Source organism: Mytilus edulis, chromosome 11 (assembly GCF_963676685.1).
Source record: "Mytilus edulis chromosome 11, xbMytEdul2.2, whole genome shotgun sequence".
Classification (NCBI taxonomy): Eukaryota; Metazoa; Mollusca; class Bivalvia; order Mytilida; family Mytilidae; genus Mytilus; species Mytilus edulis.
In genome coordinates this window covers 54,627,568-54,642,663 of record NC_092354.1, presented here as the reverse complement: position 1 = coordinate 54,642,663, position 15,096 = coordinate 54,627,568, and the positions used below count along the sequence as shown (strand labels likewise).

At 33.8% G+C, this 15,096-nt stretch overlaps 1 protein-coding gene and 1 long non-coding RNA gene across 5 annotated transcripts; one reads left to right on the top strand and one right to left on the bottom strand.

Moving 5' to 3' along the window:
- Positions 1-2,138: 2,138 nt before the first annotated feature.
- On the bottom strand, positions 2,139-8,588 carry LOC139495817 (uncharacterized). Of its 4 annotated transcripts, none has more exons than XM_071284199.1 (3): positions 7,860-8,588; positions 7,417-7,675; positions 2,139-3,934 (listed from the first exon to the last, which is right to left on the bottom strand). In XM_071284199.1, exons 1-3 carry the CDS (start codon positions 7,896-7,898, stop codon positions 3,333-3,335), a joined length of 900 nt encoding a protein of 299 aa, XP_071140300.1. In that variant the 5' UTR covers positions 7,899-8,588; the 3' UTR covers positions 2,139-3,332. The 4 variants fall into 4 exon arrangements, with proteins under 4 accessions (XP_071140300.1, XP_071140302.1, XP_071140299.1 ...); XM_071284201.1 differs by having other exon boundaries at positions 8,376-8,588; XM_071284198.1 differs by having other exon boundaries at positions 2,139-7,675; positions 8,376-8,588.
- A 4,833-nt stretch (positions 8,589-13,421) lies between these two features.
- On the top strand, positions 13,422-14,625 carry LOC139494888 (uncharacterized). Its single transcript, XR_011657198.1, has 2 exons — positions 13,422-13,504; positions 14,291-14,625. It is a non-coding gene; the product is annotated as an uncharacterized lncRNA (long non-coding RNA).
- Positions 14,626-15,096: the final 471 nt, after the last annotated feature.

Sequence of the window (15,096 nt, the reverse complement as noted above, 5' to 3'; positions counted from 1 at the left end):
TGTTTCTTCAAAGTACTGTTTATATAGCGGCATTTAATGTACTGTTTAGTGATGTTTCCTAAAAGTACTGTTTATATAGCGGCATTTAATGTACTGGTTAGTAATGTTCCTAAAAGTACTGTTTATATAGCGGCATTTAATGTACTGATTAGTAATGTTTCCTCAAAGTACTGTTTTTATAGCGGCATTTAATGTACATGTAAACGCTAGTCAAATTGTTGGTAGTGTATTAAGGGCTCGCCGAAAATTTCACACACGTAAGATCCCCGTATCTACGTTGCCCAACACATCTACTGCATTTACATGACCGTTCCCCTATTTTTTGGCATTACTATCTATTTCTTATATTTCTTGTGGTAAAAGTGTTATTGAATATTCGTTCCATACGGAATTGCCTCCAAAAGGATCAATGTAGTTTTTAAATAATACTCAATGTATACACAGGTAATTTCTTTTGTGCTTTGACACATTCTCAACATCTACATTGTAATTTGTCAACCTTAGCGTCGTGAATATACCTTTTCGTAACATGTCTAATATTTACACATACTTTAGAAAGTTTAGAATAAGGAAATATGAATTGATTGCCAATGAAATAACTATCCACCATACAACAAACATCCTGAGAGTGACTGAGGAAAAGAAATATTGTAACTCTTAGTCTTATTCCGATCAGCAGTAAAACTTCTGTCCGTTTGGTTGTGGGGGATGTACAAGTACGCAGCCACGTCTATTTAGAATAGGGACATTACATATGATGCCACGTTACGATCACTAGCAACAACTAATTTAGGGATGCGTAGGTGGCCTATGGCACGGTTAAATGTCTGTCCCTCTCTGATATACCTTAATTTGACAGTGGTAGTCTACATTATCCCCGACATTCATCCCAGACGGCCTTACTCATATGTAATTCATTTGTTGTTATTGTTTATGTGGTCTTGTCCTGAATATGTATGAAATATTTGCCACTGGAAGTAACCGACAATCATTCAATTGAACTATTTATCCAGTGACATGATTTAAAGTCACGACAAGTCATCTTACAGGCTTTGACAATGAGCAAAAATCGTACCATATAGAATTTGTAAGTTTTAAATGGAACCGACAAAACAAAATGTTAAACAATTCAAGCTTTTAAAGATACACTGATATATTCAAATTTTTAATAAATAATTAAAAAAAATAAAGCCGCAATTTAATGTTTATGATTATGGTTTGTACATGTATCATGTACCATGAAAGACAGGTTCGTCAATTTCCCGATTGATGCATATTTAAAAAATGGCTGGTCTTATGAATTTGAACACAAAAGAAGCGCAAATTAATCCATGACGCTTTTAACAGATTTTTTTTTTTTTAGAAAAATAGCTTACGCCCCGCGGAAATTCATTTTCCCTTTTGTATACATTTTGTGTTCTGATCTATCGTGCATTTTGTGATGCATAATATTCATTTTCAATCCATCTTGGCTGTGCGTTATTTTAAAAGCTAGGTTTTACTTAGACTGGTTCCCGATCGCAATGTTAAGAACATGTATGTTACACATAAACCAATATCTCTTGAGAGAGTATGGCTAAAAGCTAATACCTGGAACGTAGTACCGGGAACCAGGATAAGTTTTACTAGGTTTGTGCTACGTTCTTATCACTTTTTTCTACGCATTAGTACGTAGACCCACGTTTCCACCACGCATTGATAAGTTTCGATACGTAGTAAGTACGTTTTGTTACGTTCCGCAAAGTTTTTTTTTAACGTATTTACTAGGTTTCTACTTCATTTCAATTTTCGGTACGTTTGTTGTCGAATTTTCAAAACATACGGGGCAGGTCCCATTTTGAACAGAGGATTACTACGTTTCAATACGCTTTGTTACGTATATTTCTGTTTCGCTACGCTTTCAAAACGTAGTAAAACATAGCTCTTGAAACGTGACATATGTGACTGGGGCTTTACATTGATGTTATGTTGTATAGTACAGGTGGATGCGATGAAAGATTTCGGCCTGTGGTCACTATTTATAAATACATGTATATATATAAAACAAGATCGCGAACAGTTGATTACCATAAACCTCTTGATGTACGAACAATAGTATATTTATTATCCTCGAGGCCCAAAACATAACAAATAGATAATAAGGTTTTGGCAGTATTTGGCCACAGCTTTATCTTGAATAAAATATAACATATATGATATATAATATGTATTTAAATTGGCAATCTTGCTCTGAAATATATTTATCAATGTCTGTATTTAATATATATGTAAATTATAATGTGGCTACCGCAAATTATGGCAAACCACTAATATAAATATATTTAAGTAATATGTCTGGTACGAGAAGTTGACTGATGAGCCCTGGTAATCAGAGGCTATCATTACTGTTCACTGAATATATGAATGTTAAATCCAGCGCAGCGAAATGTGCCAAATGTGCTCTGCCAATGTCCACTTTTACATCTACATTGTGTTCACTAGTTGTCTCCTACTCTCCCATCTCAGTACCATTAGCAGAATTAAGCTGAAATATAAACTTAAAAGCAGTATCTGGTTTCTTACTTCCATTCAGAACAAATACACATGTAACACAAAATTAATTTACATTGGGAGGGTGGTGGGTTTTTTAAGAAGATTATTTTCTCGTCCAATTTTCGTCTGCTGCAATCTTGCCGACGTATTTCGAAAAGACCAAAGCGAGGTTGCGATCAAACTAATAAACACAAATGTTAAATACCCAACAGTGAACCACCACCTGCCCAAATTAAAATCTTCGAGTTTGTACCCAATGGATAACGGGCTTTAAAATTGTAGATTTTAAATCCTTTTATCCTCGAGGCCCAAAACATAACAAATAGATAATAAGGTTTTGGCAGTATTTGGCCACAGCTTTATCTTGAATAAAATATAACATATATGATATATAATATGTATTTAAATTGGCAATCTTGCTCTGAAATATATTTATCAATGTCTGTATTTAATATATATGTAAATTATAATGTGGCTACCGCAAATTATGGCAAACCACTAATATAAATATATTTAAGTAATATGTCTGGTACGAGAAGTTGACTGATGAGCCCTGGTAATCAGAGGCTATCATTACTGTTCACTGAATATATGAATGTTAAATCCAGCGCAGCGAAATGTGCCAAATTGTCCGATAAGATCAGGGTAACAACTTGATCTGATTGGACAACCGCCACTGAAAAGAGGGGGTGTAGCTGCGCGAAGCTGTGCCAAATACAATTTAATATATTAACTTTCAAGTTACTTCCTAGTAACTTACTTGAAACGTCAGATATAAAATGTTAACATAACAGTTGTATCTATTTACAGTCGGGGAAGGTTAAATTAATGCCAAGATTCCTGATGATCATTTCTAATCCTCCCTGGAGGGTATTCAAAAAAATGTTATTTCCCAAAGACGTCAAATGCACTCCATCTTTCATTAAGAATAATTCATTAGCCTTTATATCAGGGTAACGGAGGTAACAACCATCTGTTTTGGTTAAAAATGATGCTATAGAGGTATTAACCCTCATTCTACATTTTTCCATGGCATTAATATTGTCAGAGTAACGCCAACTTGATCTCGGAATAATTTGAGACCAGACAAAAACTGTGTCCAACATCAGTTGACGCATCCAACTGAACTGTTTCCTTATTAGTTCACAAAGAGTTTTTGAACTTTTTTCCCCTATATCATTGCCTCCAATATGTAAAACTAATATAGTTGGCGGATCTTCATATTTTAACATGGTTCTTATTTGTTGTTTCATGTCCAGCACTTTACCTCCACATTTTCCCTGCCACCAAATATTTACTCCCATCCTCTGCAGCCCCAAGTTTACCCCTCCCGGTCTTCCTCTGGCTTCCCCAAAGGCATGCTTAATAATCGAGGATCCAACGATCCAAACTGTAGCATGTCCTGCAATTCTTAGAAAGCAATTATTACTTGCTTATATTGATGCAGGACATACCATTTATTTACATAATACAATATTATTTAAATGCCAGCTCAAGACTGCATTACAAAATAAGCAAATATAGAAACATATTTACACAAATAAATGTACATATATGATGTTCAGGCATTTAAATCCTAATGTAACGCAAAAAGGCCTGTGACTTCCAACGTCCCATTTCTTTAATTTGTTCATCAGAAATACCTTCTAATGCACATGTAGTTGCCATGCCAATTCTAAAGGAATGGGACTTAAATCCATTGTTTTCTATACCAATTACTGACAGAGACCTTTTTAATAATGCTGAAAACTGGTATCTTGTAAGGGGGGATCCATCAAAATGACAAAATAAAGGTCCCAGATAAGGTGGGCGAACTTTAATAAAATTAGCCATTATTTGTACTGGACATACATTTTTGTTTTTCTGCTTAGAAATAACGATTGTTGTTCCAGAACCAAACTGATCAGTTTTAGATGACGTCAATAAAACCTCTAATCTTGCATCACAAAGCTTTATATTTTCAAATTTTACAGTATGCATCTGCTTATTTTTACAATCAACTGTTATTTCACCTACTCTCATAAAACCATGAAAGGCTAGCGAAAATGAAGCCATAAACAGTTTTGTCTCATACCCGTTTTTGCAAATCACCGCCAGTGACCTCAATAATTTTTCCAATATATCTCTCGTTATGGGTAATCTAGTGTCCTTTTGATTTGGGCCCCCCAACCTTTTTATTCCTTCAATCAATTTTCTGACAACAAATTTCTGTGTATTGTCTTCTAAATTGTTGATTTTATTAAAGCAACTTAAGCCTGAAATATAGCCAGATACTGTTGAGTGGGACAATTTCTTTCTAAACATATAAACAATGAATGATGTCAAGTCATCAAGCGGAATAGGCCAGACATCAGAAAAACCATGATTTTCTCTGAATTTAACAAATATGTCCATGCTATGCAAATATGCTTTCTGTGTACTGGGTGCTAATGAATTTATAAGTAAATGATTCATTTCAGTTCTGAAATCATCGACAGGAATTCTTGTGGGATTGCTGCTGGAGAACTGTCTGCATTCGGGACCAAGTCCATAAAACGTTGTTCCTGAAATCGAGAAAGAGCATCTGCGATTGCATTATGCTCACCCTCAATATGTTGTGCCCTAAATTGTATGTTATTGTTCATAGTGAGAAAAACTAGTTGTCTTATCAATATCATAACTCTCTTTGATTTTGATGTTCTTTTGTTCACAATGCTTACTAATGCCTGATTATCTATTCTCAACAGAATCTTTTTATTTCTAAATGAACGACCCCATATCATGAACGACAGCACGATGGGAATAAGCTCCAAACATGTTATATCCAATAAAATGCTAGTATCAGCCCAACTACTTGGCCACTGGTATTGTACCCAGTGACCTTGAAAATAAGCTCCACAACCTAATAAAACATTACCTGCACTATCAGTGAATAATTCCAGACTTTCATTAGTCGACCAAAATCTATCAGGAAAATAACACTGACCATTGAATTGATCTAGAAAATTTAGCCAAACTCTAGCATCTGCTTTGACCTCTGAATTCAATCTGACAGTATAATAAGGCTTTCCATTCTTAACTGAAGCTATCAAATCGTAAAAACGACGAATAAAAGCACGGGCTGATATAATGGCCCTTGAACAAAATGCCATTAAACCAGTAATTGATTCAAGTTCCTTCAGTGCCATTTTCTTTTTCGACAAGACCTGATCAAGCATAAATTTAAGTTTATCCAGTTTTTCAGGGGGGATTCTAACCAACATAAGTACTGTGTCAATTTCAAGGCCTAAAAATGTGATACATGTGGTAGGACCTACTGTTTTATTCTCTGCTAGTGGAACACCTAGCTGCCTACATACTTCATTAAAAGTGTCCATCAAAATGGTACAATTATCCGTTGAACTTTCACCAGCAAAGAAAAAGTCATCCAAATAGTGGTCTAAAGTCTCAATGCCAGCTTTCAATGCAACTGTTTTATGCAAAAAAGTGGCAAATTTTTCAAAGAGGGCACATGATATAGAACAGCCTTCAGGCACAGACATTTATTAATATAATATTTCCCATCAAAGAAAATTCCCAGAAGGTCAAAATCAGCTGGGTGAACCAATAAAATTCTAAAGGCCTGACTAATGTCCATTTTTGCGCAAAGCACGTTATTTCCTAATTCAGAGATCATCCCAACCACTTTATCAAAAGAAGAATACTTTACTTTACAAATTTCTGGATCAATGAAATCATTCACACTCCAGTTTAGAGGATATGACAAGTGAGTTATAAGACGCCATCCACCGTCATTTTTTGAAACTACCCCAATAGGAGATATTCTTAAAGTTGAAATTGGTATTTTTGAAAAGGGGCCCAACATTCTACCAAGATGCACTTCTTTTTGTAATTTTAAATTCGTTTCAGTTTTGTGAACTTCTGCCGAAATGAGATTGCTTGCAAAACTCGAGATCCTTGGACCAGTATAGTTTAATCTAAACCCCTCTATAAATCCCAATAATAACATTGCTGCATCAGTTTTGTTTTCATAATTTGACAGTAATTCTCTTAAAGATTTAATTTTGACTGGGGTTTTGCCTTTGTCCCATAAATGCTCCAGGAGAACGGAATCTTGTGTTATTTTGCATTTGCCTAGGTGCAAAGGGTTGAAAATTAGATGCTGTTTTTTGTGGTGCTTGAGGCCGGGCTGATCTGAATCTCTGAACAATCCCAGGTGACTGAGGATTATTAGAGTTAGTCACTTTGCTATTAGTGCAATATATAACCGGATGTACCCCACTGCATTTTAAACAAGCATGTTTGTATGTGCAATATTGTTGGGTGCACGTCCCATTATAATTATATGCATAGCATTTAAGAAAATTGTTTGTTGGTTTTTGTGCAATATTGAACTCTGGCCCATTAATTGGACCTGCTGGTTGCATATACAATAACCATAGCTCAGTGTCTATGACAGACCAGGATCCAGCAGGCTCCTGTGATCTACGTAGTCTAAACTGTTCATCATACAATTTCCATCCTAAACCTGCATAGCGTTTAGCCCCTAACCTGACAGTTTGCATATACTTCAACAGTTCTTGGAACTGAGATGTATGTATAGTACAATAAATACTGATATATATTAAAAAGGCATCCGTCCATATACCTATTGTGTTAATTCTTGTATCCTGTTGCTTAGGTTGTAATATAATCTGTCCCTGATTAAATGTAAGTGTTTGATTCACTCCTGTTATGTTTTGTGAATTATTTAACAAACTGCCCATATCTACATATTCCCCATTTATTATACTTTTTGTTTGACATTTTGCGATACGTTTCGCGCTATGTCATCTGACGCCTTAACCGTTTCAATGGGTAAGGCATAACCTGTGTTAATTAGGGGTTGGTGTAATGTTGTATTACCTGGAGCAGGGTAAATTGTTTCTGCTGGCAGTGTTGCTGGGATCATTATTGGACTGTGTGGTAGTACATTAGTTGTCACTGTGTTTGAGCCGAGCTGTACAGGTGGTGTTCCACTTGTTCTAGGTAATCTATCTGCAATATTAGCAGTCGCCTCTTCCTGTTGCTGTTTCGACTTCTTTGCAGCAGCCGCTGCGCCTCCATTATTTGCCCTGCTTGTCGGCACCCTTTTTCTGCCGGACCTCCTATACATGATCTGAAACTTAAAGTGTATGTGTTATCTTCATTCAAATACATGTGCTTTACCTTATATATATATATAAAATATTAAAAGTGAATATCCAAAAACATACGTATTTCACAAATCTCTCTCCGATTATATGCCTATAGTTTGCTCTTTCGTGTTATTCTCAGGATATATAAACTAAGAATCAATTAATACTTACTAAAATGATTGTTTTGCCATTTGTGCAAATCCGAAACATACGAGTTTATCAAAGCCGGTTCCGGTTTTTATGCCCACCGTTAACCGGAAGTTTGTCATTACAAGTTTGTCAATAAATAGAGTCGAAACACTCAACTTTTTGCTCATTTTTGTCCTGTATTTAGATGAACTAAGTTATCGACTGCATCAATTTATATGCTGACAATAAGCTATTTCAAAATTTCATTGTGAAAATATTTGGTTGATTTGAAAACCCCTTATATCACTAAAGTACGGCAATAACAGTTATAAATTCCTTCACATTTTCAAATTGCATAAAAATATAATGTCTAACACAATCTTGGTTTGATTTATTTTTGGCTGTGACCGTTTACTTAAATTCGACATTCATTTGCACATTAAATTTTTGTATGTTTTTAAATGTCGTTTTTAACTAAAATTTCAAGACATCGGGATTAAATCGATATCAATCCGTCTTTATCGTATATCAAAATAAACTTATAGCCCTTTATCAAACCTATTTCAGGTGTTATTTCAACTTTTTTAAGAAGATTATTTTCTCGTCCAATTTTCGTCTGCTGCAATCTTGCCGACGTATTTCGAAAAGACCAAAGCGAGGTTGCGATCAAACTAATAAACACAAATGTTAAATACCCAACAGTGAACCACCACCTGCCCAAATTAAAATCTTCGAGTTTGTACCCAATGGATAACGGGCTTTAAAATTGTAGATTTTGAATCCTTTTGGGTTATTCTAAATTTAACTTGTCATTATACTAGTAAAATAGGTCATTCAAAAATAAAATAAGACACTAACCTATCTAATATTTATGTTTAGTATAAAACACATTTTACTATGTTTAGATTCAAGCTCATCTATAGAAAATATTCGTTCTATTTTTCCTTTGTTTATTCATTTGTTTTATTATTAGCCATGTTCTGCATGTTTTATGCATAAATATTATCAACATCTGTAATTTAATTGATCTAGATTTGATAGTTTTCTGTATTGATGAAGTTTATATTTGTAATCACAATTGTGTGCATGTTGGATCGTAAAATTGCAGAAAATAATCTGCTTAGATTTTTCATGAAAAGTAGCATAGACTTTGTGTAATTTTATATGATAATGTAGACTGTTTCATTTATTTTTTTATTATTTTTATTATTGTTATTTATCTTTTTCGACAAATACAGAACGCATTTTTATACATGTGACTATGAAGGGGGACAATCCATGTTATATTTAATAAATGAATTGAACAGTTAATTTGTCTATTTTGTATCAGTGCAAGAAAAAAGAAAGGTGGTCCGACATTTTTTTTCTTTTTTAAAGCGTTTTACGAAAGAGTGTCTTATATTAATTAATAAACAGCTGCGCCACGATCGCATGATATGCTCGTCGTCTTGTGTGTGATGTTTTATGTAATAATCATAATTAGTTTCTGAGATACAGTGCGACATGTGAAAACCCCTCTTTTTTACAAAACACTCAATAACTCTAAAACAAATTTTTAATCATCACCAAAAAGTAAACAGATCTCTAGATTAATATAACCAAGAAGAGTGTACATTTTTCAGCAATACTCCTTGGTATTATGGAGATACTGTGCGACATGTGATCTCCCCACTTTTATTTTCCAAAAAACTAATTATCTCTAAAAATGAGATTTTGAATCATCACCAAAAAATATACAGTTCATAAGATTATTATAACTGAGAAGTGGGGAAAGTTTTAAGCAATAATCAGAAATCGTTTTTGAGATACGGCGCGACATGTGACCCCCCCCCCCCCCCTTTATTTTTTAACGAAAAACTCTGACTCAAAAATGATTTTGAATCATCACCAAAAAATATAAAAACAATTTTGATTAATATAACTAAGAAGTGTGTAAAGATTTAAGCAAAAATAAGAAATCAATTCTAGATTTTGCGCAACATGTGAAAAAAACACACCCTGTTTTATTTATAAAGTCCCTCAACTCAGAAAGTCTAAATCTTGTTTTCGATAGACCGTTTGATCATCATAAGAAACAACTATATTTAGTTTCATGAAATTGAATAAGTGATTATCAAGTTACGGTGCGACATGTAGACGCCGGACAGACAGACGGACGGACGGACGGCGGACATTTGTATACCATATTTACGTCCAGTCAAAAAACCAAATAAGCCATTTTCCTGTTTAATACTTTTAAAAAATATACCATTTCCAAATAACCGACTTTTGACTCCGGAATTTATTTTATATAATTATATATTTGATTAATATTCTTTTTTATTTTGTCGCTCATACTTGACTGAGTACCAGGATGTCCAACAACAGAGTACATTATATAGGCAACATGTCGAAAAATTAAAACTGCGGTAACATGAATATAGTTTATTTATAAATTTTCGCAACCTGTTGCTTGAAATCAAGTTTGGTTACGATTTATAACCTCATTGGTTGATATCTTTGGCGGAAGTACAAAAAAGTCATGTGATACATCCTCATTCTTTCAATATCCAAGCTGTGGGAAGGTCGTGCTCCACGTGTTGTCGGTAAAGTAACTATATTCTTTAACTTTTACTTACATTTGCCTTGGTGGCAATATAGCCTTGGTGGCTTTAAGACCTTGGTGGTCAGTTATATATGCCTTGGTGGCAAAAGACCTAGGTGGTCATTTATATATGCCTTGGTGGCAATAGACCTAAGTGGTCATTTTTATAGCCTTGGTGGCAATAGACTTAGGTGGTCATTTTTATGATATTTTACATTTGCCTTGATGGCAACAATGAATTAAAAATACTAGCCTTGGGGGCGTCAAGACCTTGGTGTCATTTATATTCGCCTTGGCGGCTTCTTGATAGAACTAGATGGTAATGTTTGACCTTGGTAGCAAAATGTTTTGGGATTTAGACCTTAGGTAGTTATTATCAACCCAGGTGGTCAGATATTTGTTATGCCGTGTTCCGGTTAAACGCAGGGCAAAGTGCTATCGCTATATAAAATATATGTGGAAGTGGGGACTCTGGCCATTTTGGAAAATTGTAGTTGAAAGGAGAATAATAAATTGTTTATAGGGTAAATAGTTTCTTTTGTTACTTTTGACTGTGTTGTGGAGTTTTTATTTATTTTTACATCGTACATACTGATAGAAATGCTTTTTAAAGACTTTGTTAGAAAAGAATAGAATTATTGAGAAAGTTGAATAATTTAGTGTGACATGTCACTTGATATTCATGTTTTTTTTATCGGAGTGATGTGTATTGAACTGTAAGGTGTCTTCATCGAGGTCCGAGTTCAGCGGTCTTTTTGATTGTACATAGAATTGAATAAAATGTTTTTGTTTTCAGATGGTGTTACCTACAGCTTTGACAGGGTGACGAATGAAAGAAAAGTAATATGACATTGCACGATGATTCATGTCAATGAGTTCGAACAACCTTTTTAAAAGGAAAGGATTTTTTGTAATCAGAATATGGTGAGAACAAATTGCAATTGAAGTAATGTTTTGATTTCTGAAAATAGGAAAATAATGAATGGGGAAAATATTGATACTACACTAAATTATGTATGTCTGTGTTGAGAAAGGCAGAAGATGCCAATATGGCACGGTACTAAAAAAAAAAAAAATCTGTGATGGAAGCAGCTTTAATGTTCAAATGAACCTATTTAAAAATAATGCTAATAATTTTTCCGTAATTTCATGATTTCATGATGTTTTCTATTGGATGTGTATTTAATTTCATTGGTGTGTTAAAACATGTCACAAAAATCTTTTTGTCATGGGAGATTAAATAATGTTTGCAATATTTTTATTTTGTTTTGTTTTATCTAAATTAATAAATAAATATAATGTTGAATGATTTTGTATACTGGTACAAATGTATACTTAAAATGTATGGTTGATTTATTTTTTTAATTTAAATTTCTTTGTCTACAGTTTGAGGGACACTGATTCCCTAGTGGTTTTCCACGTGGATTGTAGGCAAAGGGATTTTTCCTTTTCAAAGTGTGACTAATGCTGTCTTTAGTACAAATAAACAATTTGTTATTGGTTAATATATTTTCAGCAGACATGTGAAGAATCGAGTGGAATTACAATTGTCAATGTTCCTGATTATGAAGTAAAGAGTGTGTTTTATTCAACAACAGTAAAGAAAGAGACAAGCCAGCATAGTTTACACTTGGAGGTTAAGTCCCTTTGCTTACAAGCTTTCCACATGCTGAAGATGTTATTAGAATAATGACAATGTTCATTTTGATATGAGTTCATTGCCTTAACTCAACTTTTAAAAGTCCGTATGTGGTCAAATGAGAATTTATTGAATTATGAACGATTTATAAAGAACTGTTTATATGCATCTTTAAATGTTTAGAAGTGTTTTAAAGTAATTTTAAAAGGAATAATATTTAATAAAAGTGTTGAATTTGTTTTGAGTATTGGGAATACTATTCCTTAAGGGAAAGTCTTGCTAGTGGTGTATTTTGAGATTGGCCTGCAAATATGCTCTATGGACTATAGAGTTTTCTATGCCCATAACTTAACATGAACTGGATGCAAGATTATATCAATCACTGAGGATATGTGTATAACCTCATTGGTTGATATCTTTGGCGGAAGTACATGTGATACATCCTCATTCTTTCAATATCCAAGTGGTGGTTGGTTTAAGGGCTATGTTTGGTCAGGCAATACATATTGCCTGTTATGTATTGCCTGTTTGGGTTGATGAGGTTATTGATAAGTTCCCCCCTCTCCCACCCATAAGTACCAAAATGTGGATATGTTTTTATATTTATATTTCAATATTGGTATTACATGTATGCATTTTGGGTTGATGAGCACGAGACAACATTAGAAAAACATAAGCATTACCATGGTATCATAGTTGACAAAACAAACCTTCGCTTTATCGATTTTCAAGGAAAAGGTCAATTAGGGCAAGTGTATTGGCAGTTTGTGTTTGCTTTTTCATTACAATGGTAGAAATAAGATTATATATCTCGGATGACAATAATGTTGATTATAATGCTTCATTTTATGAGCTCCAGAGTAGTTTTATAACTGAAAAACAACTGTGCACTATATCCGGTGAGCTCTTCTGCATTGCATTGTGCATGGTAGTCCACATTTTGGTTTCTGAAACGTTAAGATATTATCTTGTATTCGGTTCTTTCCTCTAGCTAAGGCATTAAAAGACGATATAAATATCAGAATTTGGTAGTTTTCACTTTCCATGAAACTTTTTCAGAATCGTAAGGGGCGAACTCCTTTCAATGAATCCATACAAGTATTGGTGCTTGATAAGTATATCATTTCAAATTTTCATTTGAAGTTAAGATCTTCATAAAGTTTTGCAACGCTCCACGTGTCATATACATGTATTTCCCGAAAATAATATCTGATCGCTCCATATACATACCGAGTAACCACCTGTCCGTTTTATCTGTTTAGTTGAAATACCCGTATGTTGTAAAGTGGGGACAAACATACAACATATGTCTAGCGAATAAATTTATTATCTTTTATCTACATTGGTTAATTATTTCTGGAAGCTATTTTAGTTATAGTATAAATATTCAGATATATTTTATTGGTGGATTCAATTCCAATTTGCGATTTGAACAGTTAAATTCACAACACAGAAATCATGCAGGTAAGCCTTCAAGTTGTATTAGTTTAACTTAAAAGTAATAATTTCACATTTTTTTTTATCAAGGGGTATTAATGTAGAAGATTTTCAATCAGAATAAATATATCGAGTGCACAATTGTGCAAATCCAATTTAAGTGAAAAGAAACACACTAATGTTATGGACCTTTTTCTGTATTTTTAAATTTTTAGGCCTTTTTCTCTTTTCTGTTTTATTGTTGATTATTGTTTTAATATTAGCATCTAGTATTGCAGTTTCGAGTTTTGAAATACCCCTTGATATGGACAATTTTATGTTTAGGGCGTCTTGAAATCGTTTGTCAGCTTCCGAAGTGCTAATTTTTAACCTTTTTCAGGTGGACCAAATCACTACTTTCCTTTAAAATTCTGGACCCAAATTTTTTTCAGTGTAATTTCACCCCCTACTTGCAATTTGAGGCAATTTGAGGCATTAAACATCGAGAAATAAATTGGGAAGGGGTATAAAAATTAATGGCAAGTAACCCACTGTCAACACTAGGGACTATATTCCGGTACGACGAAAATCAAGGGACGATAATTGTGGTCTCTGACCATCTGTTTTGTTATTACGATTAAAATAATGGTGGACGTCACATATTTCCCATTTTAAGAACTCTTAGAATAAGTTTAATTCTGCAAAAATCGCAAATAGCATAACAGAAATAAAATGTGTTCTTAATTTATAATCGCATTGCAATTTTCGTACCACAACTTCATTAGACTAAAAAGATATTGTAAGTATTACATATATTTATGCATCTCATTTCAGACTAAAGCACTTGTATTGGTCCTGGTTATTGCCATTGCAATGGTGTCGATGGTGATGGCTAGTAAAGAATGTAAGATGATCTGTAACGACGAGGTCAGAGTCTGCAAGCTGGAGTTTTGTTTAAGTCACAGCGACAAATCTTGCAAAAAGAAGTGCAATAGACTTAAGAAAGACTGTATGGCGATTTGCAAATTTAACAAGAAACGCAACGTGCATGTACCTTATGAGGTCGAAGAAGATCTTGAGGAAGAAGATTTCGAAGAATAGAAAGTTCTGTTAAAGTTTCATGGATACACTTTTTTTTAATTATATGAAATAAATCATTCTGTAAATCATAGCTTGTTTTAATTGCTTTATGTTGCAAAGCACCTGAGATGACCCCAAGTTTACAATTGTGTTTGCGTTGCTCATATTTTCTTTGTTATGTTTGTGTACTGTTGTTTGTCTGTTTGTCTTTAACATTTTTAAGCATGACTTTGCAGGTGTTTTTTTCGGCTTATGGGTTTGAATGGCACTTGGGTTTCCTTCGCCTCTCTTTAATTTTGTTTCTGCTTAGATTGTCCTGATTTCGATCTCTTGAATTCAGAAGCAAACGTCCATTTAACTATATATATGAGTTTGTTAGAAATAAGTCAAACGAGACAGCAATCCAACGAAAAACAAACCAAACATCATCTACATGTATACCGGAGGGAAACATTCTGCCTTCAGCTGAATATACAATATATCCTACACTCAAAAACCAGAATTTGAGACAAAAGGCTGCAATGTCTGAGTCGGTTCAAACTTTGTGTTTGAGGTTTCAT

Bases quoted from the DNA above. Each gene is read 5' to 3' on its own strand.
- LOC139495817 (XM_071284198.1), bottom strand. From the start codon at position 6,053: ATGTCTGTGCCTGAAGGCTGTTCTATATCATGTGCCCTCTTTGAAAAA.